This window comes from Aedes albopictus, chromosome 2, assembly GCF_035046485.1.
Source record: "Aedes albopictus strain Foshan chromosome 2, AalbF5, whole genome shotgun sequence".
NCBI classification, from domain to species: Eukaryota; Metazoa; Arthropoda; class Insecta; order Diptera; family Culicidae; genus Aedes; species Aedes albopictus.
In genome coordinates, this window is record NC_085137.1 from 230,236,539 (window position 1) to 230,262,563 (window position 26,025).

General features: G+C 41.0%; 1 protein-coding gene across 20 annotated transcripts in view; it reads left to right on the top strand.

Moving 5' to 3' along the window:
• Nucleotides 1–22,391, top strand: part of LOC109412368 (sodium/hydrogen exchanger 3) — a 325,551-nt gene extending 303,160 nt beyond the window's left edge. For 9 of the 20 annotated variants that reach the window (XM_062851290.1, XM_062851296.1, XM_062851293.1 and 6 more), the window contains 5 exons: nt 164–511; nt 1,290–1,355; nt 1,463–1,624; nt 7,177–7,501; nt 22,091–22,391. In XM_062851290.1, coding sequence (XP_062707274.1) covers nt 164–511; nt 1,290–1,355; nt 1,463–1,624; nt 7,177–7,501; nt 22,091–22,319 — 1,130 coding nt within the window. In that variant the 3' untranslated portion in view covers nt 22,320–22,391. Of the gene's footprint in view, nt 1–163; nt 512–1,289; nt 1,356–1,462; nt 1,625–2,056; nt 3,115–7,176; nt 7,502–12,599; nt 16,867–22,090 lie in introns of those variants that run through there. The other 11 variants (XM_062851302.1, XM_062851303.1, XM_062851304.1 and 8 more) reach the window with 6 other exon arrangements.
• Nucleotides 22,392–26,025: the final 3,634 nt, after the last annotated feature.

Genomic DNA, 26,025 nt, shown 5'->3' on the forward strand with positions numbered 1-26,025 from the left:
AAATGTTAATATCAATCATTCGTTTGAATAATCCATTTAGAGGTTACCTACCGCATCTTTTCCATCTTCATAACTTCCAACCACATCTTTGTGGCCTTCGTTTTCCGTCCCCACTGTGACTCTCTCCGTTAACTCTTCTCACCATTCTCCACGGTTCCGACAGCCGAATCGCCGGCTAGCGTGCGGTTACGTTCCACCAATGCCAACGGTGACAACGGTGCCAACGTGGCGGGTGGGCCCGAGGCCACCAGTAGCAAAAATAGCTCACTGATCGCACAAATCACTAGCCTGCCGGGGTTCGATCCGACGAAGGCACGCATTGTCAAGCACGTTTCAAGCAAGTTCACTCCCTCCTCTTCCAATACTAACATCGGCGCGAGCGGCCAGGCCAACGAATCATCCGTCTCCCTACCGGCAACTAGGCCAACCCTCGAGCGCCCGGAACGGCTCTTGCCAACGGCTGCCGAATCGTTCCTTCCCTGGCGAAGGGATCGATCGTATCAGAGTTTTGGTACGTGTGTCTCTTCGCTCTGATCAGTAGCTTTGTTACCGCTGCTTCGGTTCATGCGCAAATTGTTATATTTTATAATTTTTATAGTTTGTTGTTGTAAACTTCTCGACATTTTATAATATTTATGTTGTTTTACTGGTTACAACGGTGTTTTAGAGATACTTGTGTTCATAGCAAAGTTCGATATTGGCTCAATAGTTTTGCAATGTTAGATATATTCAACTCACAATTTTTTGCATGTTTTGACTTCGAAATTAAATATACACGTTTCTTCCTCTCTAGAAGCCACAATCCATCATATGAGAGATTTTCTCAAAAGTTAGTTTTTTATAGACTTAATAGAAACTAGTAGCTGAATCTCCGTTTCAATGCTATGTTAGTTTAAACAGATCGTTCAACAAATGCACAAAAACTTCCCAGTAAGCATTAATCAACTCCCATGCTGAACAGTGACGTTCTACAAAATCCGCCCCACTAATCTACCGCGGTCATTCTAAATCCAACATCTCACTGTGATTCAACCGTTCCTCACATATGAGCACTTGTTACCATAAAAAAAACTTCTCAAATGCATGAACCGAATATTCAAATACACCAAACTCACCCAGATGTTGTTCCGAGAAACGTTCGTTATTTTCCAGCGCTTCCGCTATAGATGTGGTTCCAGTGTTGTTTCTAATAGAAATTCGAAATGCTCTGAATAGCTTTAGACTACATCCGGGTTTGATAAGTAACATGCTTGTTTTTTTTTTTCTTTCGTATTGTTTCATGCTTGCAGTGGACGAGAAGTCCGAACAACCAAAGACCGACAAACGCATGTCGAAGGACCTACGGGATCTGGAAGGTGAGTGAAATCGATGTTTGGGTCAAAATGACCGAACTTCATATTGCCATGTATTGATAGTCCTAGATATGATTTGTAAGGATTATACAAGTTTCATTTCATTTCAGCGGAAAATCGCGTCACAACGCCCACCGCTATCGAAGCAGTGCTTCCCTGGAAACGTGTCGACGAAGACGACGAAAATGGTGCTATTAAACAGAACGAATTCCCATCGTGGGCTTCAAACAAGGAGTATTTAGCTTATAATTCACCAAGTGCAACATTTTTAGGTAAGTTTCTGCGGCCGTCATCCGTGTTCTTCGGGATCATCTACGGGAAGATTCGTGAAATGCAAACCGTTACTCATGTCAGCGGTAGAGCATATTCCTGGATAATTCGTAGCAATGCTGCGAAATGTTTCCACCGAAGTGGAAGCTGTATACGTTTTATCGAGCATCCATCTCCCCAATCCAATCTCCTGAGTCATGTCTCATTCAGATGCAATCAAGCAAATAGGCCTTTCTGCCCAAAACTATTGGCGTGCCTTGGATTTTTTCCATCTTTTCCTCTGCCCTTAGTTTTATCTCTTTAGGTGTACTATTCTCTCTCATTTTTTGCATGTCAGCATTTCTTACATTTCACTTCTCTGAAGTCCCCAACTTGAGTTTTCATACTCTGATGAAATTTATTTTGTTCTATAAACCTTATACACTCGACTGCAGCACACCCTTCGAACACACACAGACACAGAAACACAGATTTCTACCAGTCACATCGGATCGTTGATGAATAGAAGCCAGACCAATAGTTGTCTTCTTTAGTTGTGAATACGTTTATAAGAGCACCACCGATAATTCGTCCAGTCGTTGCACCCCGATCATACCGTACCTAGATTGTCTTGATTTGTCCTTAATCACGAATGCATGCTTGCTGAACAAACAAATCGCATCCTCAGAATAAATCCAACAATGTGGCAGCGAACTCCAAATTAACTGGCAAATAGTTTGTAGAAGATTTAGCTTATGCTTCTCTTCACCTTTTTTTCCGTTGTATCACTTGTGTCTTTCTCTCTCTCTCTCTCTTAACTGTTCCGATCGTACCTATGTCTACTGTTTGAACATAACCTCTGCCACCGCAACGTATCGCCGAAGAACTGCTACTCACAAGCCTGGACTGAATCCGTCGGATCGTTGAGATTAGGTTCGATTTGGAGGTGAAATGTGTACCCGATTTACCGTGTCTAGTCGTTTGGAGCAAATTATTACTGTATTGTCTCAATTTTTTTGGTTTAATGTCCTTTTTGTGTTTGCATGCTCATCTAGGCGGCCCAGGATTCGTGTGTTCTTTTTTTTAAGTTTGTGAAAAAGAACTTGGAATGTCCACTTCCACTAGTATGCACACTTTTCTGCCAAGGGTTATCCATGGCGAAAAAGAACTACTGATTTGCCATGTTTATTCTTAAACAATTAAGTGAATTGAATTTATAAAAACTCTCAGACATTGTAGACCTACAAACATTCTAAACTTTAGAAGTGATCTGATTCTTCAAAAGTTAATATTCCATACTGCTATTATCTACAGGTTTGTTCTCTTTGTCATGTTTTTTTTTTTGTTGGCTTAATTGCGCTGATCTTGACTCTGATCACTACTTGGTGATGGTCAAGCTGCGCCCAAAACTCTCAGTTATTAACAATATACAGTACCGGCGGCCATCCCGGTACGATTTGGAGCGACTGAAGCAACCGGATGTCACCACCGAATACACGCAAAATCTCGAGTCATCGTTGCCGGACGAGGATGTTCTCGATGTGACGCCTCTGGAGAACTCCTGGTATACAGGAAGAGAAAAAGGATTTGGAGGAGAAGAACGCAGCGCGGGCGGTAATGCTGCAGCATGAAACTCGACAGAATGTTTAGCGATACAGACAGAAGCGGAAACAGCAGAAACGCCTCTTTAGGGGGGAAAAGCACCGCCTGAGAGAAGAAGAGTGCGAGGGAATGGAACTATGCTGTGCCGTTCACAAGAAACACGGAAGATCTACCAGAAGCTAAACACATCGCGCAAAGGCTTCGTGCCGCTAGTCTAAATCTGCAGGGATAAGAAAGAGAGCCTCCTGACTATCAAGGGTAAGGAAATCGAAAGGTGGAAGCCGCACTTCGATGAGCACCCAAACGACGAAGAGAATGTAGGCACGGGGGATCAAAGCAGCGGAGTAAGATCTATTTTGGTGCAGTGGACGACGGGAACGGACCAACTCACACACTGAGGGAAGTTAAGAATGTCATCCATGAGCTCAAAATGGATGGTCGCACAAAAATTCATAGAGATCGGCCCGGAAAGATTGGGCAATTAAACCAAACCCTACGTCTCTCCGGAACCACCAAGAAGGCATTGCTTCAGAGAGGGGCTAGTGCACATCGCACCCTCAAGGTTAGCTGCGTAGCCTGCAGCAACGATCATCCAAATCGATGACTCGCTTTGGAAAGTCCACCACAATAGCATGCTGGTGCTAAGCCGAACTGATGCCTACGTACAACCAGAACTGACCTGCTGAAGGCAAGGGTATTACTACCCTTTAGGCCCTATCACCTGCACCAGAAGGGTCTTCACAGCCCGTCCAAGGGTCTCCACAACCCGTCCAAGGGCTGACAGTAGGATCTCCACGGCCTTTGGCATCTTACCGGGGACCCCTTTCCAACTGCGGGCTCGAATCCAACCCAGTAGACCGACGCCACGACAGCAACGCTACCAGGATGTTCTCTCCGCGGCCACTTAATCGCTGTAAGGGTCGATTTCAACCGCATAACCTACGAAGTCGACTCCGAACTCCTGGACCATCTCTTGTACCGCATATGAACTAGCCATTCTCCGAGTCCACGTGCCACCTGCTCTGTAGCTCCAAGACGATGTGGGTGATAGCCGTTGAAACGACATTCCAGCCAAACTCATCCCCACACATCCTCTGGACAAGTTTGCGGTCACGCAGTGTGCCCGCGAACAAAATGTGTTCCGCCGTTTCCTCTAAACCAGCACAAACCGGACATTTTGGAAAACCCGCATGAAGGAAACGATGTAGATACTGTCGGAAGCAACCATGATCCGAAAGGACCTGAGTCAGGTTGTTACTTCCATGATGCCTGTGAATCCAATATCTACTCTCGGGATCAACCTGTGGGTCCACCTTCCTTTGGTGGAAACTGCTGCTCCGATTTTCAGTTATTCACAACGACCATCTCTGTTTTGTGGTGAGCCAATACAAGTTTCCTGGAGCTCATGTACTCCTCCACAACCGTGATCGAGTGGGCAGTAGTTAATTCCACTTCTTCGATCGATTCTCCAGCGTAATGTCTTCAGGGAAGCCGACGATCTCGTACATGACATTTCATAACACCGCACCCAGGATGAAACCTTGCGGGACTTCTAGTCCTTAGATTATGTGAAAGCACTTCCGACCCACCTCCGTGTCGTAAACTATTACTCGATTCTGAAAATAACTGCCGAGAATTTTGTACAGATACCCTGGGTCGCCAGATAAAGGAGCGCATCGGCAATAGCAGCCCAACGCGTTCATTACATCTAGAGCCACTACTGCACAGTAGCGAATCCCTCTGGTCTTACGCTGGAGCGCTATCTCGGCGGTCTTTGTAACCTCTACAAGATAGCGTCTACGGTCGACCTCCCCTTCCGGAAGTCGTACTGGCTACTCGAGAGACCATTTACACCCTCGGTGTGCCTCAACATTCTATTAAGGATGATCTTTTCGATCACCTTCCCCGCCGTGTCGATCAAGCATATTGATCCATATGCCGACAGGTCTCCGGGTGGTTTCCCCGCCTTTGGCAATAGAACCTGGCTCTGCCCCTTCCACACTTCTGGGAAAACTCTCTCGCGTCCAGGCATTTCTGCATAGCAGATCTGAACATCTCTGGAGCCTCTATAGTAACTACTTTTAAGAACAGATTCGGAAGTCTGTCCGAACCTGGGGCCTTACCTGAGCTAAGGGACTTTACTATCCCCGCCACATCGTAGCCCAGCTCCTCATCGCCAGCCCTAGTCCCCGGCTGTCCTACAAAAGGAAGCCAAGGTCATCGCGCGGAAAAAGCCCCTCGATGATCCCTCCAGCATATCTAGAGACTGCTCTGTACGAGCCATTGCACCTCTTGTCTTGGTCATCACGATCCTGTAGGCATCATTCGTAGGGTGGGCTGACCCAGGCCAAGGCAGCATCGCATGCAAGCGAGATCACCGCTACCAGCTCGTCCCCGCATAGACCGAGTAGGTTTCGCTCACGGCGAAGCACCTTCCTAAATACCTAGCGACGCGGTATGATGCCTTTTACCTAAAATGGCTTAGCCTTGGCCTAGCCACCCCTTTCTTTACCCGCTTCCTTCTGTGTTGTAGTCGATACTGTAGCAAACCCCCAGGTGATCGCTCTAATTGTTATGCCAGGATTATAAAAAGGACTTTCGATGATCAGCTCCACTCCGTTTCATCTCAAGGTACTTTTAGTACCGACAGTAATGAAATCGACATCTTGCATGGCCAGTGCCACTTGCAGGATCTGGATTGACAGGTTCGTGAAATGGCTTCCCCATTCCACGGCCCAGGCATTGAAGACGGTCGCTATCACCACCGGCCTTCGCCCTATCAGCACGGCCTTTATACAGTCCAGCAACTGCGAGAACTGCTCAAACGACCACCGTGGAGTTGCAAAGCAGCTACAGAAGAAGATCCTGTTCACCTTAGCGACCACGAAGCCCTCGTAAGTAGTACACACCAACTAGTGGATGTCGTTCATATCGCCGCCATTTTTTCCGAACCCATCCGCGACCCAGTTGCCGTTACCAGCGGATACTCGGTATGGGTCTGCTATGATGGCGATATCCGTCCCTGACTCCGCAACTGCCTGACACAAGAATTGCTGAGCTGCGTCACAGTGGTTCAGGCTTAGCTGAGTTATCTGCACTGTGACTTATCAGCTGTGGCTTTTCTGAAGGCCAGGGACCTTGGGTCTTCCGCTGGGTGCTTGCTGTTCGCGGATCTACCGGAATAATTCAAACAGTAGGAGTAGTAGCCTTGAGGCTCGTGACCTTCACCTCCACATCGTCTACACAGCTTGCTCCTGTGAGGGTCTTTACTGTCCTATGACTTGGGTTTGGTGGCTCGTGTATGCCCAAACCTGATTCTATGAGCATTTCTATGTGCACAAGAATTCGATACATTTAGTTTAGTTCAGTTCAACCATTACTAGTGAAATCCCCTACCAAGGACTAAGATTTTTTTTTTCATTTTATTTACGTAATTAACCTATAATCACAGACAAACAGACGTAACTCGAAACTCTTAGAGGAAATTCATCAACACTTTTGCCAGATGACTTTTTTATGAACAGACCGCCATATATTGGTAGAACCGCGCAAGACACTGTCGGCCATTATGAATAACGATTTGACGTTTGTCTAACTCGCACAAATGAAATTTAAATTGATCGTTAAATGCATGCGCCACGCCGTTCGGAAGAGTGTTACGTCTGTTTGTCTGTGCTTTAATTCTTCCCAAACTACTGAGATGACACTTCGATCTTCGGCAAAGGATCTCGATTTTCGACTCCGCCCGGTACCCATAGCACGCCTTGCGTCCGCCTTTCTGTACATACCCCACCCCCTCCGGAAAAGCAACCGCGCACCTCCCACACCTTCCACCTCTTTGTACCCTCCTCCCTCATACACACACATATGATTTCGATTAATTTGCATCCGCCGCATTAGCTTGCACCTAACAGCATTTCTCTATCCATTGTCCGTGACCTCCCCGTCACCGTCCAACCTGTTCCTGCTGTAGGTGGCCTAACACAACCTAAACAGGCCAAGTCTGTAATAGGTCTTTTCCGGCGCGAGAGTTCCGGCTCGGGTGGAATCGTCATCGGCGGGGTAACGGATTCCGAGACATCGACCCCGGTGACGGCGACGACGCCGATCGGCCGCGCCAAGAAGGATAAACGATCGGCGTCGATCGCCGGCTACATCACATTCCCCGGTTCGAGCGACGCCGGCGACGATCCGTTGGGCGTCTCGAGGGGGGCCGTCGTGTCCCACGCCAATGCCTTCCCGGTTACGGCCAGCCACAGGCGCAACAATCGACGAGGCTCACTGCTGGAGCTAAGCGGGTAAGTTGAACCTCTTTCCTCCTCTTATTCACCTGTCTCCAAACTTCTATCCTTATCTATCGTATTTTGTAAGAATTTCCTGCCCTTGTTCCTTGTACATTCAATTGGCTTTTTATCAAACTTTGTCCTATTGCGAAATGCATCCGACAACAATAATTCAAGGTCGATTTTCTGAATGGAATACGATTCCAATCACAAAGTCAATTCCAAAATGCTGTGTAAAATGTGTTTCAATGAGTGTTCCTTTGCATGCGGATAGTAGACTCGTAAGGATTTGTAATTTTTATGTGTGTGGTGTATTGGTTATTACATGTTTAGTTATTTTTAATGTTTATAACTGTACCTTCTTTTATTTTGTAAGGAATTAGACATGAAAAACTAACACAGTTAACAAGCGTACAATCAGGATTCACATTCATTCACTAGGGGAATAACTAAACTGATCAGGACTACACTTGACACCGTCCCGACAGGTGCTACACACTTTTAGGCAGGACTGATTTTCTACACGGTTACAACACAACAACTACCAGTACCACTATTATTACTCTCACCTGCCAATGTCCTCGAGAAACCCGGTATATTGTTTGATTTCTCAAGATATTTTAATTTATTGTGAGTGGAGTTTCAATAGAATATATCGAAAAATGTTCCAATTTTTATGTTTACTGAAAACAAACGTGTTGAATATCTTATTGTTTATAAATCTACAGAAACCAAATGTTCCGATAATCGAAGTGACATTTTCCGCGGAGATCAACCAGCTTCGGGCAGAATTTCTCCATAATAAAAAGTAATTAATAAGTAATAATCAAAATTGTGGAAAAACAAACTTTCAAATTTCAAGAAGAATCATTCCCAGCATTCTGGTAGAATCTTTCTCAGGATTTAAAAGAGTCCCTCTCAGGATACTGGGAGATTCCATCGCAGAATACTGGGTGAATCCCTCCCAGGATTCTCAGAGATTCTCCTAGAATTCCTTCAAGTATTCTGAAAAAATCTCTCTCAGGGTTCTGGAAGAATCCCTCTCAGGATTCTGGAAAAATCCCTCTCAGGATTCTGGAAAAATCCCTCTCAGGATTCTGGAAGAATCCCTCTCAGGATTCTGGAAGAATCCCTCTCTGGATTCTGGAAGAATCCCTCTCTGGATTCTGGAAGAATCCCTCTCTGGATTCTGGAAGAATCCCTCTCTGGATTCTGGAAGAATCCCTCGCAGGATTCTGGAAGAATCCCTCGCAGGATTCTGGAAGAATCCCTCGCAAGATTCTGGAAGAATCCCTCGCAGGATTCTGGAAGAATCCCTCGCAGGATTCTGGAAGAATCCCTCGCAGGATTCTGGAAGAATCCCTCGCCGGATTCTGGAAGAATCCCTCGCCGGATTCTGGAAGAATCCCTCGCCGGATTCTGGAAGAATCCCTCACCGGATTCTGGAAGAATCCCTCGCAGGATTCTGGAAGAATCCCTCGCAGGCTTCTGGAAGAATCCCTCGCAGGATTCTGGAAAAATCCCTCGCAGGATTCTGGAAGAATCCCTCGCAGGATTCTGGAAGAATCCCTCGCAGGATTCTGGAAGAATCCCTCGCAGGATTCTGGAAGAATCCCTCGCAGGATTCTGGAAGAATCCCTCGCAGGATTCTGGAAGAATCCCTCTCAGGATTCTGGGAGAATCCCTCGCAGGATTCTGGAAGAATCCCTCGCAGGATTCTGGAAGAATCCCTCGCAGGATTCTGGAAGAATCCCTCTCAGGATTCTGGAAGAATCCCTCGGCGGATTCTGGAAGAATCCCTCGGCGGATTCTGGAAGAATCCCTCGCAGGATTCTGGAAGAATCCCTCGCAGGATTCTGGAAGAATCCCTCGCAGGATTCTGGAAGAATCCCTCGCAGGATTCTGGAAAAATCCCTCGCAGGATTCTGGAAGAATCCCTCGCAGGATTCTGGAAGAATCCCTCGCAGGATTCTGGAAGAATCCCTCGCAGGATTCTGGAAGAATCCCTCTCAGGATTCTGGAAGAATCCCTCGCAGGATTCTGGAAGAATCCCTCGCAGGATTCTGGAAGAATCCCTCTCAGGATTCTGGAAGAATCCCTCTCAGGATTATGGAAGAATCCCTCTCAGGATTCTGAAAGAATCCCTCCCAGGGTTCTGAAAGAATTTCCCAGGGTTCTGAAAGAATCCCTCCCAAGGTTCTGAAAGAATCCCTTCCAGGGTTCTGAAAGAATCCCTTCCACGGTTCTGAAAGAATCCCTTCCAGGGTTCTGAAAGAATCCCTATGAGGATTCTGAGAGAATCCCTCTCAGGATTCTGAGAGAATCCCTCTCAGGATTCTGAGAGAATTCCTCTCAGGATTCTGAGAGAATCCCTCTCAGGATTCTGAGAGAATCCCTCTCAGGATTCTGAGAGAATCCCTCTCAGGATTCTGAGAGAATCCCTCTCAGGATTCTGAGAGAATCCCTCTCAGGATTGTGAGAGAATCCCTCTCAGGATTCTGAGAGAATCCCTTTCAGGATTCTGAGAGAATCCCTCTCAGGATTCTGGTTGAATCCCTCTTAGGATTCTGGTTGAATCCCTCTTAGGATTCTGGTTGAATCCCTCTTAGGATTCTGGTTGAATCCCTCTCAGGATTCTGGTTGAATCTCTCTCAGGATTCTGGAAGAATCTCTCTCAGGATTCTGGGAGAATCCCTATCACGATCCTGGGAGAATCCCTCTCGGGATTCTGTGAGAATCCCCCTCGGGATTCTGTGAGAATCCCTCTCAGGGTTCTGGGAGAATCCCTCTCAGGATTCTGGGAGAATCCCTCTCAGGATTCTGGGAGAACCCCTCTCAGGATTCTCGGAGAATCCCTCTCAGGATTCTGGGAGAATCCCTCTCAACATTCTGGAGAAATCCCTCTCAAGATTGTTGGAGAATCTTTCCCTAGATTGTGGGGGTGTAAAGAGACGAAACAGCCAAGGGCTGAAAGTCTTTTAAATCAATCAATCAATAGATTGTGGGCGAATCTCTCTCAGGATTCTGGAAGCATCTGTCTCAGGATTTTAGGATAATCTCTCTCGGGATTCTGGAGAAATCCCTCTCAGGATTCTGGAAGAATCCCTCTCTCAGGATTCTGGAGGAATCCCTCTCAGGATTCTGGGAAAATCCCTCTCAGGATTCTGGAAGAATCCCTCTTATGATTCTAGAAGAATCCCCTAAGGGTTCTGGAAAAATCCTTCCCAGGATTCTGGAAGAATCTCTCACTGAATTCTGGAGAAATCCCTCTCAAGATTGTTGGAGAATTTCTCCCTAGATTGTGGGAGAATCTCTCCCAGGATTCTGGAAGGATCTGTCTCAGGATTCTGGAAGAATCTCTTTGAGGATTTTAGGAGAATTACTCTTAGTAGTCTTGGAGAATCTCTCTCTATTGTGGGGGAATCCATCTCAATATTTTGAGAGACTCCTTTTCAGGATTCTGGGAGAAGTTGTTTGGGAGAACCCCTCCTAGGATTCTGGAAGAATCCCTCTTAGGATTTGGGAAGAATCCCTGTCAGGGTTTTGGGAGGATTCATCTCAGTGATCTAGGACAATCTCTCTTAGAACTCTGGAAGAATCCTTCTCAGAATGCTAAGAGAATCCCTCCCTGGATCCTAAGAGAATCTCTTTTAGGATTTTGGGAGAATTTCTGTCAGGGTTCTGAGAGGATCTCACTCAGGATTCTGGGAGAAACTCTCTCAGGATTCTGGGAGAATCCCTCTTAGAATTCTGGAAGAATCTCTCTAGAAATTTTGGAAGAATCCTTCTCATCATTACGCGACAACCCTCCCAGAATTTATGGAGAATCTCTATCAGGATTCAGGGAAAACTTTTCTCATGTTACTGGAAAAATCCCTCTCAGGATTTTGGTAGAATCCCGTTCAGAATTATGGGAAAATTCCTTTCATGATTCTGGGAAAAGCCGTCTCTGAATTCTGGGAGAATCCCTCTAAAGGACTCTGGGTAAATCCGTCTTAGGATTTTATCTCAGAATCCCGCTCAGGAGAGGGACTTCTTAGCAGAATATTAGGAGAATCACTTCCAGAATTCTGTGAAAATTCCTTGCATGATTCTGGAAGAGTTTCTCTCAAGATTCTAGGAAAAACCCTCTCAGGATTCTTGGACGTCATGATTCTGTGGAGTCTCTAGGGTAAGTCGCTAAGTAGACCAATAAACAGAAGATATTCGTCACGTTTGTCATTTTGTTTTTGTCACAATTGTTTTCGGTTAACGTATGCTTTTGTTGATTCACTCCTTCTAGAACTCCTGAAACATTTATATCTCTGTCTTTATCTTCGCACCACCCGGAAGCAAAACTGGCCCACTTTCAATGTTCTGATTTCCTTTACATTTCTTTCCACTACAAATGTGTGTGTATTTTTCTTCTTCTTTCTTCATCTAGATAATGTGGCCTTTGCAAAGACTTTTCAGGGGTAATTTTCTCATATTCGATTTATCCAGTAGCATTTCACTGAGTTTCCAATCCCGTGCGCCATATTGAGCGATAATGGTGGCCACCAACCGCAATACTTCACCTGGCTTATAAAAACACTTTGTTCTTTATTTTTCGCTTTTTTTAACTTTGTCAATTTTGTCACTTGGCTAAATACTCTTTCAGCAACTTTGATGTGCCTCAGTTTTCAGTGTAATCTTTTTTTTTATTTTTCTCGATAACTAATTTATATAACTATGCGATGCTCAAGTGTTTTTATTCCAGTTGCATGCACACACCTTGCAATGACTTTTTGTTTTTAGTCAAAAAAAACACTCAACTGTATTTCAACATGCAATGATAGAATTGATGTGTTGCATAAATGTTTGAGAAAACCGGAAAGAAATGTAAGCTCCAAACGCTAGGAGTGAGTTAATCCTTACGAGCCAGTTTAAAATCACTTAAACTAGAAATGAAGGGTTCGTCCAGAAGACACGAGACGTTCTACTGCGATAGGACCAATACAGCTATCAGAACAACAGTAGACTGTTCACAACCTACAACATTAGCATACAACAGCACTCAGATAAGAAATACAAACCTCCCATTTGCCAAACGAGTTTCTACAGATGCTTCGTTCCAAATGTTCATCCTCCACAGACTACTAGTGACCGGACGACGACCGAGCCGTTTCTCGTTGGAACCTTTCCCACCTCCTCCGCTCGAGGATGATGAAAAGGTCGTCGAGGAATCGAAGCCCCAGAAAGATTAGACCCGTCATTCCTTTCCCTCACCCCGGGCCATCCGGCGGATCCTTGAAACGAGATTTCGACCAACAACGACCTATCCGTTTGAGAGACAAGTGCCAGCTTGTTACGACCTTGTAACCTGGTGGGAGCTGACGATCCCAGCACCAAAGAGAACCAAAAAGGACGTTTAGCATATTATTTGCTTGTGTATGTGTGCGAATCCGCCACGCGGCGGAATGTTGTACTAAGATTAAGGGTCAGCATAGCTTAGATAGAGTCAGTCATACAAGTTAGGGCAAACATTCCGATCATTGCATGTTGAGGGGTTTACAGTCAGCAGTCAGGACGGACTTGAACTATTGTGAACCGCAATGGAAACCATTACAATTATAAGTTTATGTTAAATTCTCCGTGTTAACAAAAGTCAAGTGCATGAATTGCTTAATGGTATTGTAATTGGAAGTGGTATTGAAAAATTCCGTAACAGAAACTAAACGATGCATGCTCGTGTTGTAGATATTCGGTAATGTACTTATGATTTTAAACGTGGTATTAAAAATGTAGATCTAACGGTAGACTAGATTTGGAAGGACGATTTCTAATATTCGATTACTAACATCAAGTATATAGCATACACTACAGTCTCTAGCATTTAGTTGCGTTAAGTATAGCTAATTGAAGCACTTTCCCCCTGTTGAGAACATTCCAGTAAAGAGACTATTTTACCTTAAATACCCATAATGCGCCACTAACTGAGTTAACAGATTACTATATATCGCTTATATATTTCTCCGAAACAGGTACAGCACTCCCAACAATGTCGATTTTACTATTGTCTCCCATCGTCGCTTGTCGATGAAATGCTGGTACATTTAGCTAACTTTTCTAGCCATTTAGCACGTTTCTTCCACTATTAGTTTACTATCGACTAGAACATTACATGGTGCAACAAAATCGAATGACTTGTAAATATGTGGACCAAATTGTGTGGCATTCATTTCATTTCAATCCATCATACAGGAGAGGCAAATATGTCAAATTCTTTTTATAATTCGTTCAGAGATTCGTTCAGTAAAGTCTTTAGACATTTATTCAGAAATTTCTTGAAAGATTCCTTTAACCCTTCAGGACGCGCGTCGTTCACCCCCAAAAAACCATGCTCGTTGTACACAACGCGAACGCGGTGCAGTTTTAGGTTCAAATATGTGCGCGTCCTGAATGGTTAATAATACTTTCGGTGATGCCTTCAGAAACTTTTCCAGAGTTTTTTTTTTCAGAATAATTCCTTCAAAAATATGTACTAGGGTTACGTTACGAAATTATTCCAAAAATTTCATCAGAAATTCCCACAGCAACTTCCTATTTCATCAGATACTCCTAATGCATTTCTCCAGAAGTTTCACAAAGAGTTGTGTTAGAGAGTTGTGAATGAGTTTCAGCAGAAACTCCTCCAAGGATTTCTTCAGAAAACTCTTCAAAGATTTACCCTATTTTTTCGGGACTTTTTGATTTTTCCCGAGAAATCCTTCGGAAATTTCTTCAAGCAAACGATCTTCCAAGGATTTATTCCAAAACCTACTCCGGGGTTTGCTTTAGAAATTGCTCCAAGGGTTCTTTTTTTTTTCAAAAACTAAATATCTGTCTTAAATTCTTACAGGGATTTCTTAAAAAGTTCCTGCAGTGAATCTTTTAAAAAAAAATGTGAAATCCATTCGAGAATTTTCTGCAGAGATTCCTATAGAAGCTGCCCTAACCACTATTTTTTGAGGAATTCTTAAGGAAAATCTCCCATGGCTTTTATTATTCGATTAGTCGTTTCCTCAGAAATATATCCACATTTTCCTCCAGAGATTTTCTTATTTTTTTTTTGCAAATTTCTCCAAGGATTACTTAAAAAGAAGTCCACAGATTTTTCGATACTTCTTTCATGAACCCTTGGTAAATTCCATCCTAGGATTCATTTAAAATGTCTTCCTCAAGTTCCTGAAAAAAACTCCCAGGGATTCTTAAAGAAAATCTTTCAGGGACTCTTATACAAGCCTCGTAGTTTACTTGTAAAAATCATCAAGGAAATTTCATAGAAATTCAGTCAAAAATTCTTTTGAAAAATCCGCTAGGTGTTCGTTATACGTTAGAATGTTCTTCAGAAATTTCTTCAAGAATTCCTCAAGAAAGCCTAGTACGGATAGCTTCCAAAAATGTTGTATGGATTCCTTTAGAGAATACTTTTCTTTCATAACATTTCACATAGGTTGTTCCAGAAATTCATCTACGAGTTTCTTTAAAAAAGTTTCATAGAGATTCTTCCAGAAAATTTCTCAAAGATACTCCGTGGAATTTCTCAAATTTCTCAAAGATACTTCATGGAACTCCGAGAAAAATATTGGGAGGAAATCCACGATAAATTCTGAAAAAGATACCTAAAACCAAGCAGAACCATTCTGTTATTATTAAAAAAGTTATTTCCTCTGTGGAGCCACCATGAAAGCCTCTGTCCGAAACAGTGTTTCTTAAAACTTGAGATTTCGTAAATATTACATTTACTTTACAATTTTTCAAAGTTTGTTGAGAATTGAAATTCAAGATTCCATTTACATGAAAAAATAGACCTTCTAATTTGAGCCACAAAATATTGGGATTTAGAGGTTACGTAAAACGGGGTAACATTGATCGACTTGACCGACCTCATGAAATGTTCAAACAAGCATTCTATATTGAATCAGTTTCTGCTATCGAATGATATATCGTTACCTGCTTTTTTAGCTAATAAATGATATGTAATTCATGAAAATTAAATTTCATAAACATTAAAATAAATCGCTTTTTCCATAACTGTGTTTCGTAATGCAATGAGATACATTTTCAAACATTCATGCCTGGCATAAATACTCGATACAATATAAGGTTCGAAATCACTGTATAACTTCAATATGATATCCTTGTGTTGGATTTAATAAACGAAACTTTTATGAAAATGCTATTTTTCAATCAAATATACGATTTATTACAAGTAAACTATCAGTTCCTTAAGATATTGCCCAACTTTAGGCGTTATTCGCGGTTAGGAGGATTTTAATCCAAAAATAACTCAAATAGTACATAACTTGTAAGAATTTGGACCACATATTCGATATCAGCGACCCCGAATTTAGTAAGTAAGGGTATTTTCAACACAAACGAACATTGATCACTGACATAATTAATGTTACCCCAAATCGACAAAATCAAAAATTAGATTAAAAAGCCTATTTTAACAGGTTTTAAAGTTCTACAATACTTTTTCGAGAAGCTTAACGCATACTCAGAGGGCCAGTACTCATTTAAAAAATATAAAACGTGTAACGTTTGCTTTAACAAGAGAATTATTCAAGAAAGATTAAAAATTCTGAACAATGTTACCCCGGATTACGGTATCGCAAATGTCCCAATGATGAATGAAAAAGATAAATTACTTTCATTGTCATAGTTTTTTTTTTTTTCAATTTCCAATCGATTTTCAACCTTTATACTTTTTTTCTAAATGATTCACGGATACATTAAGAATCAGAACTTCTGATCTCCTTCAATTTTTTAAGAAGCTTTCTAAAGATTTTTTTTGTAAGAGATTATGATGGAAATTCCCAAGACGTCTTCATATTACTTTAGATATTCTTTCCAGACGTTTCTCTTTCAAAAATTGTTCCAATGATTTCTTAAGTTAGTCTTAAAAACCCTTCAAGGATTCCTTCGGAAATTGTACTACAAATTCTTTCAGAAATACTTATGTATAATGATTTTTGCGGAAAGGGTGAAAAATATCTCTGCCGACATTCACAAGCGATTTCGTCTGAAATTCCACGGGTATTCCTTTAAGTATTTTGTTAGAAATTCTTTAGATTATGTATTCCACCAGGGATTTCCAGGTGTTTGCTCAGGTATTCCTCTTGGAATTTCTTCAAAAAATCTATCTATGTATTTTTAACATATTCCAGTTTTTTTTTCTGAAACTCTTTCAAGAATTCAATTGGATTTTTCTTTAGATTTTGTTTTAATTCCTTCTGAAGTTTCTTCAGCGTTGCTTCTGGAAATATCTTAAGAGACTTCTTCAATAGTTCTAGAATTACTGCAGAAATTTCAGCCAAGATTTCTTCAAACGAAGATCCATGGATTCTTTCAGAAGTTGTTCCAACAGTTCCTTCTGAAGTCGCTCAAGTGGTTTCTTCAGAGATTCCTCCAGGAATTCATCTATTGAATGAAGGAGTGAAGAGGGGCGCTGAAATCGGGGAACCTTTCCCACCTAGTTCTGATTTTACCATGCCAGCACTGGAAATAATTTATCATTCATCTTGTCATTAATCTGCCGTAGCATTACAATGACCTTTTTATGGAATTAGCCACATATTTTGGAATTCAATCGGCTGAGCACACGCCAGTAGCACGAATATATTACATTACAATTCTCGGTGAAGAAATCATAAGAAATCTCGAAAGAAGTTTGTTAGAAAGCTTTGAAGAAAAGTCTGGCGAATGGGCAGTTTGCCTGCATCCGCCAAAAATGTTATCATTGCTAAGGGATCTGTAAAAAAAACCGTCAGAGAATCACCTGATACACTCCGCTTATCGTGATTATCGGCAAAGCGAATCATATTTATATAAAATAAATTCAGAAAGGGAAGCATGAGATTATCGTAAATATATAAAACTAAGCATACCCTGAGGTACGCTTTGGCGTTATCATGGGTGCTTCACAAAACTTTATTGTCATCAAGTGCTCCGCGTGTCAAAGGGCTGAAAACCCCTGCATTATAAGTTATTATAATACAAGCTGCCAGTTTTAAACTGTATGGATATTTGAAGTTATATCATTAAAAAACGTACAGTCCAGGTTCTATTAAACCGATGTATACCTGTACTGCCGTCACTCGCATAACAGTCTCATCTTTGCTGGGTTTCCTATTCATATGGGACTGTTTTGCGAGTAGGGGCAGTGTTCTACTCTATAGATTTCTGGACGTCAGTTAATTGAAGAAGTCTAATCCTAAAATTGACGATGAAAGACACGAAATTCAGACAATGATCTATACATAATATCTGGGTTTATGTTATAAGCTATTTACGGACAACCTGATGAATTTTTGAGGAAGTTTACACATAATTTGGAGAAAAAATATTAATTAGTTTATTTAACTTAAAAAACTTTAATGGAAATTATTATTGGTCTTGTAAAAACAATGTTCAAATTCAAAAGCAATCAGGCAAATCAAGTTTCGTCATTTAAGAAAGTGTTGCACCATGTAGTCATCATTCAAAAACATTATATTCAAATCTGTTAATTAGGCTCCTTTCTAAAAAAAGATCTTGAAATTAAGGATGAGCTTTTCTTTGGGCATTCCAACAATATTGGCGCTCCAATGAATGTTCATACATTACCACAGGTAGCTTCATCAGCTAAGAAAAGCTATCTTCTTAATTTATACCCAATTGGTATTCATCTCAGATATTTAATCTAATCATATAAAAACGCGACAACATCATCAAACATAATAATTGGCCTTAACAATTGTCCCACTATCGTAATTTTAAACAATTGACGCAACTAGACTAACTTAGTAATCCACCCTCATCTAGTGGTAGCCAACGCATTACGTTAACATTTACGATTCTCACGACCCCCGTAACACTAAAACAGAAGAGGCTAGATACAATGTGCGCGTGCTTCAAGCCTGGCAGCATGCATTAGTCATACGATAGAACAGATCTACATTTTTAAGAAACATACGACATTCCCCCCAAAGCATCTCCTTCCTCCGCGCATAGTTTGTGCTAATCTGCATGCATGCATCCAATCCCAATATTGTCCCCTAGGTTAAGCAACAACGAACATTCCTGCATGGCTTTTAACCGGTACTTCCAGAGCAGTAAAGCAAGGTATTAGTGGTTTCAAGTGTATTTATTTATTGGTACGGTTCCCAGTACAGTTGGCGAAGATATTCTGTTTTATTTTTACTTATATTTATCACTTTTGATAAGCTTAGGAAGTATATTAATTTTGGTCGATTGGGTTGGACGTGTTTTTCAAAATTACATAAAAACCAAAAAATTAATATACTTCGCCAGTATTTTGTAGATATTAACCTATTACCCATTGCAATCTGCTAGCCTAATCCTTAAAACTGGTATATTATTCATATTTTGTAGTAGTTTGTTGAAGGTTATTAATAAACGGTTGAAGATGAAAGTAATTTTTCCGTAGTTTGATCTTGTGTTGCTGTTTATTTATTCGTGATTGACAACCGCAGCTGATAGTCTGGACCACCCTGGAACACACTCACCACAAAATTCATTCTGTATTCTGACACAGTTACAAAACACCTGCACACATGTATACAATTGCACCAAGAAACACACGATCTGGGAAAACACAACTAAAACGGTTCACTTTGTTGCAGCAATAGATGTTGGGCGATGATGTTTACTAGATGTTTTAAATATTGGGGCTTTGCTGAACCAACTGAAGCTATGATTACTACGTGCGGTCGAAAACTATGTATTTCTGGCTGTGCTTTAAACTGTTCAAAGTGATTGTAGGTGTTATATATTAGAATGATGCTAGAGGTATTGTCTCTATGTCCTTTATTTAACATCGTTTAAAAATAACACCGCGTTAACCAAACATCTAACACAAAAGAAAATCTTTTTGATTATGATTTGATCCAGCCATCGATCTATTACATCGGCTATACAACCTGCAAAGAGTAGCAAAATAACCCTTACTTAAGGTGGACCATTTAATTAGTCGAGAGTTAATTTCCAAAATTAAATTTCCTCTATGGAGCCACCATGAAAGTACAATACCTTAAAACTACGAAATATGATTCGGTAAAACAAAACATTTTGCATGAACTGTTAGTCAAGCTGCTAATCGACCAATTAATCCAATTATAGCTTAAAAAATTATTTTTATTATGATTGGCCTGCAGTAAAAAAAGATCAAAATCGCATATTCTTCCCTATAAATTGAGGCATAGCTCAAAAGCGTGACGTGCTGGAGCAAAGCTCAGCCCAGATTCGCATTCAGCAGTCCAAAATCTACCAGAAACACAAAAGTTTTCTTTTGAGACAAAAAGTGTAACGCTGTGTAGAACATGCTCAAAGCTTTTGAAAATATGACACTAAATTTACTTTCTCATAAACGTTGTTTTCGGAATCGAGCACGACTTATTTTGTGTGCATTTACATCAACCTTAGTCCGTGACATTATTTAGCATAAATCATATTATGTACACATGGTTTTGACTACCGCATGGTGAGTTTTCAAAAGTGGCTGGATTTACTTGCTTCAAATAACATAAACAGATAAATTCCAGTTGGGCTTGTGGATAAGGCTTTGGATCGCCAATCCGGAGGCGACGGGTTCGATTCTCATTCTGGTCGGAGACTTTTCACGACTTTCCTGGGCATAGCTTATCATTGTGCTTGCCTCAAAATATACAAACTCATGCAATGGAAGGCAAAGAAAGCCCTTCAATTAATTAACTGTGAAAGTGCTCAAAGAAGTTGAAAATAAGGCAGGCCAAGTTCGAGTGAGAACATAGAGCCACAAAGAAGAAGAAGAGTTTGAACTAAAAATATTGAGACGCAATGCCTCAATGTTGAAATTTCGAATTAATTTTTCAAGTGCTGTACAATTTTTATGCATGGTTCTCTTTGAAATTGATTTATAAGTGCATCATTTTTTTCGAAAATCCGTTTAATTTGAGATTTTTAGGATTGTCTTTTAAATACGTTTTATATTTACAAATTTTTGTAATTAATATTTATAAATATATAAGCTAGGGCATTTTTTATTTTGTATTTTTTACATATCGTGCTCCGCGATAGTAGAAATAATTCCTAGAAAAACTATTTTAGGTATGTCGTTCGACCAAATGGCATTCGGCCAAATGACTCGGAACCCTTAAATCGTTGCTGAATCAGTCTTTGTGTTCTACTTGATAGTTGATGGTAGATGAATGATTCCTCTCTGGAGCCACCATGAATGTACATGCTCAAAACAACGTTGTTGAAAACTTAAATCCGAACACGATTTATTTTGTGTGTATTCACCTCAACCTTGTTCCGTGACATTATCTCCTAGGAATACCATGTCATATACGGGTTCGATTAGGAAATATAGACCTGTCATAATTTTAAATTGTATTATTGACGTCTAATAATAAAACCGGATTTAAATTTAAAAGTCCCAGTGGGCCCCAGTACCTTAACTGTGAAAACGGTTATTTAATACAAATGAACCATATAGAACGATCATCCAATTATAATAGATCTGTACTAATCTGATCTGTTTCTAGAACAAATACGCATAATAATGTGTATCAGTGGCGTAGCCAGAAATTTTCTCTGGGAGGGGTTTCCAACGGTCAATGATACCTTTTTTGATTTGACACTTACATAAAAACAGTAATGAGCAATTGTATTCGTAGTTTGAAAATAGCAGCGCAACCGATTTTTTTTTTTTCAAAGTACTTTATACTGAAAATTTGTTACCCAAATTTTTCACTGGGGGGGGGGGGTGTAACCCTAAACACAACCCCCCCCCCCCTTGGCTACGCCAGTGATGTGTATAACAGAGCAATTACCAACTAATGATATTGTATCTGACACTGTATCGATTGTTTGGTTCCAAAAAGCTAATTCCTCTCTGGAGCCACCATGTTGTCCACAAAGTAAATTACAACCTAGATGATAAACGATGGTACTTCAAAGGTCTGGCTTTGGAATCAATGTACTCAAATCGTTTGGTAGTTAAATTTTGTTAACTAAATGGTTCCTCTCTGGAGCCACCATAAAAGAACTAAACAACGTTCCTGAAAGCTGAAGCTTCCATAAATATGTCATAACCAACAGGTAGTTTCTCATGAACGTTGTTCTTGGAAACAAAAACGATTTATTTGGTATACATTTCCTTAAAATAAGCACGCCGGTAAGTAAATCATAGCTTCAGTTGGTTTTTAGTTTAGTCTTTTGGGCTGTTATTGTTTACTCTGTGAAAATCTGTCTCTTTCCTTTTTACATTCTTCTGCGATGCCGAACGCCAAAATGCCTAGTTCTGCTATGAGTCCCCTCCATTCTATTCCCTGCTAGAATACTTAGTTCCCTGCCTCGCCAAGTTTCGCAATGCATAGATTGTTCGTTCCATACGAAACGAAAGCCACGTTTATATGTACCTCAGCGTAATTGCGATTTTTAGTCTCACAAACACAACCACCTTCACAGCATCACCCTCAGATAATACCACACAGAAAAATTCAAATTTGAAAACATATTTCCCCCTTCGGTTTTCTCATTGGCGTTCCGCTGGGACTCACTACTAAACACACACAAAATCTGTTCCGAATCCCGTACGGTGACACTCCCCGGCAGCGAGGCGATCCCAGAGGAAAACTACTCCAAGTCTCTGCCAGACCGAGACAAGCACGGACCCCGACGAGGACCAACTCTAATCAAGGCCTCGGGAACGCCCAAGCCGGCCAGCAATCGCAAGTCCACCAACCCGCAGACCACCGCGCTGCTATCGTCCAGTTCGACCGACTCCGAGGAGGAGGAGGAAGAGGAAGATGAGGATTGCGCCGACGAACAGCACCCCATATGAGAAATATTTATCTAGGTAGTCTCGTCTCCTCCCGCTTGCGTCTGAAAAACCCCCTGTGTCCCCAGCCCTCCCCCTAGTAGCACATATGTTTTAAAAAAGTCAATATAACTCCTATACGACCAAATTTGGTCATATAAAAGTCACAAAAACTGATATACAACAAGTGTGCTATTGGGGCCGGCAAGTCGTCCCCCGTAAAAAAAACACGAATCCGAAACGTGCCCCCCTTGTGTCAACCATCGCAATCATCGGAGGTCCGTAAGCGCGACCCCTATGCCTTCCTACCTCCTCCTCGTCTCCGGCCTGCGCACCCCCGCATGCGATGCAATCCAACCACCAACCAGCAGCAGAAGCACCGCAATCAGCATACTCGGTAATGTTACTTAAACTTACTTAGGTTACGAACAACACGTGATCATCCTATTGTCTTACAAACAAAAGTGACTTTATTTCGTCCCTCCGTGGAAAAAAAACGGTACGGCAAACTTTGTACTACTGACAGGTCTAAAGTTTCTTATATGCTGTTAGGTATTTTAGAAAGCGGAGGATTCAAACGATGAATCGAGTTTAAAGGAGAAAAGCTAGAAGAACGAAGAAGATACTTATGGTGACATGAAACTATACTACGCGGGAACAATAAGAAGAGTTAGGAGACTTTTAGGAGAACCATATGATGATTCATGTGATAGATGGCGAGTACGGTACAGGTTTCTTTTTGATAAATCACTGATGTAGCTCTTTTAAAAATTCAGTAATATTATTTTACGTAAGTCTTACGCAATTATTTGTTTAAGTGGTATGTACCTAAGTATATATGAATACATTTATACAATCAAAGGTCTCATAATAATTTTATGAGCAATATGCGTCATTATTGGGAACCTGAAGTAACCACGTAGCTCAATGTTCACCGTGTTTATGCACGTATCATGGCCTCAGCTGCGTGGTTACTTGGGAAACTGTTGGACTTTAGTGGTCAACAACATTGTTAAATATCTAAACTTTTGAAACAGCAAGTTTCCAACTGCATCTCCACAAAATAGTAATGGGTAATCTTTCATCATAATCGTAAAATAGACCAAATAATGGTCAACGAAACATATGCTTGCCTGCCGATGATGACTCGCGCTGGGAGAAGTTAGACATTTAACAAATACACGGCGGAAAGAAAAATCAATTACTAAAGGCAAAATCTACACCTCAATGCAAGAAGTTTAAGCATTCCAGTTGAAGCATCCGAACCAAACATATTGAGAAATTTATATGAAAACGTTTGATGGCACAAATTTGCCCAAACGGCGAACATGTCTCTGGAGTCGACCTACCGATATGAGCTAAAATTTTTACGGTAAATTTTCAAAGCTATATGGCCATCGATGGAAATGAATTGGCTGATGAGTTAGCTCGTACTAGAACATCACATGACTTCATTGGTCCTAATCCAGCTCTTCCGGTATCGAAGTGTTCGATAAAGCTTCAGATTGAAACCTGGGCGGTCACTCAGCATAAACAATACTGGAATGGTTTGGAGTGATGTCGTCAAACAAAATTGTATTGCACTGAGCCATCTCCAAGGGTGGCAAAATATTTTACACATCTGTCAAAGTAGAATTGCAGGCTTCAGAAACCTGAATCTTCAAGATGTTCTGTTGTTATTAGCTCGATGTGGTTAAGAGCTATACCCAAGTAACACACTTGTCACACAAAAGTCACTGCGGCGCAGATTTTTTGTTGCGCAGAAGTCACTGTGACTTACTTCTAACATATAAATACTTTCTTGCTAGAAGTAAGTCATAGTGACTTCTGCGCAACAAACCTGCGCCGCCGTGACTCTTGTGTGACAAGTGTGTTACTTGTGTAGGATCTCTTAACGATCTATGCATCATTACAGTGCTCTTTTCAGGGCGCTGTTTAAACCCATTGTGGTACGCATGTACGTTAGTGCATTTCTTCAGGGTATCTTTCCCTATTTCTCTACCTGTCCCTATCCCCATCCCATTTCTGATTTCCTTCCTTTTCTCTCAGGTAGATGATGAAATAGGCTTTTATTAATGGTCATGGCCTTGGCGATGGCAAAAATGTCCCAAAAAGAGAATAACGTGTTCCTATATGCTCTATAGAGTCGAGCTTCTGATACCAGATACCAAGGATGGGAACACTCACTTGCAAAGAGTTTCACTCACTGGTTGTTTTCTCAGCTCAGAAGCATGCAATCTAGGGACGATGTAAGGACGACTTTTGTCTTGTGGTTTTGTCTAAAAGTTAGTTAAGTAGGGATCGCACACGCATACCGAAGTCATGAGTGAGATGCGAAGGCTTATCTGCACTTGGTGAATGTAAATTACACTCAACTCGTGGTGAGTCGCTTTCACAGCAGTCACTACTTTGTTATGAGTGTGCGACCTGTAGTCTATTCGGCAAACTTTTAGACAAAACCACAAGGCAAAAGTCTTCCATGCATCGTTTCTTGATTACACGCTTCTGAGATGAGAAAATAGCAAGTGAGTGTAACTCTTTGCATGTGAGTGTTCCTATCCCTGCCTGATACTTGTACTTCTGTCAAATTACAACAGATCCTTCGCTGGGGACTGCTTGAGAAGCCGGCTCCAACCGGAGGACACTATTCTTCGGATTAAATTAGGAGTCGAAAGTCCTAGTATTAGAATAAGAAATTTGAAATTATGGTGTGATGTGGTGTGGTGGTGTGGTGTAGTAAGTTAAAATATGTACCGTAAAACGGGGTATCATTGATCAGCGGGGTAACATTGATCGGCTTGACCGACCCCATGAAATGTTCAAACAAGCATTTTACATTGAATCAGTTTCTGCCATCGAATGGCATATCGTAATCTGCTATCGTTTAGCTATTAAATGACATGCAATTCATGAAAATTGAATTTCATAAACATTGAAATAAATCGATTTTTCCATAACTGTGTTTCTTAACGCAATGAGATACATTGTCAAACATTCATGCTTGGCGTGAATATTTGATACAATATGAGGTTAGAAATCAATGTATTACTTCAATATGATATCCTGGATTTAATGAACGAAACTTTTATGAAAATGCTCTTTTGTTATAAAATATACGATTTATTAAAAGTAGACTATCAATTCCTTAAGCCATTGCCTACCTTTAGGCGTTATTCGCGGTTTGGAGGATTTTCATCCTAAAATTACTCAAAAAGTAAATAACTTGAAAGAATTTGGACAACTTATTCGAAATCAGCGACCCCGAATTTAGTTAGTAAGGTTATTTTAAACACAAACGAACATTGATCACTGACATGATCAATGTTACCCCAAATCAACAAAATAAAAAATTAGATTAAAAAGCATATTTAAACATGTTTTAAAGGTATACAATACTTTCTTGAATAGCCTCACACATACTCAGAGGACCAGTACTTGTTTTAAAAATATAAAACATGTAACGTTTGCTTCAACAAGAGAATTATTCAGAAAATATCGAAAATTCTGATCAATGTTACCCCGGATTACGGTACACAAAAATATAATTGAAAATTAAAACAATTGTATATGAAAAAACTCAAACTTGAAAAAGCTGGGGAATATCTTCTGGAATAGCTCACCCAGCTTAAAATTTGTACGGGAAAATTTGTTCAAATGTACCTATGCAGAAAAGACAAGTCTTAGATTTTTGCAGCAAGGTGGCACTGTAAGCGTTAAATTATGACAATTT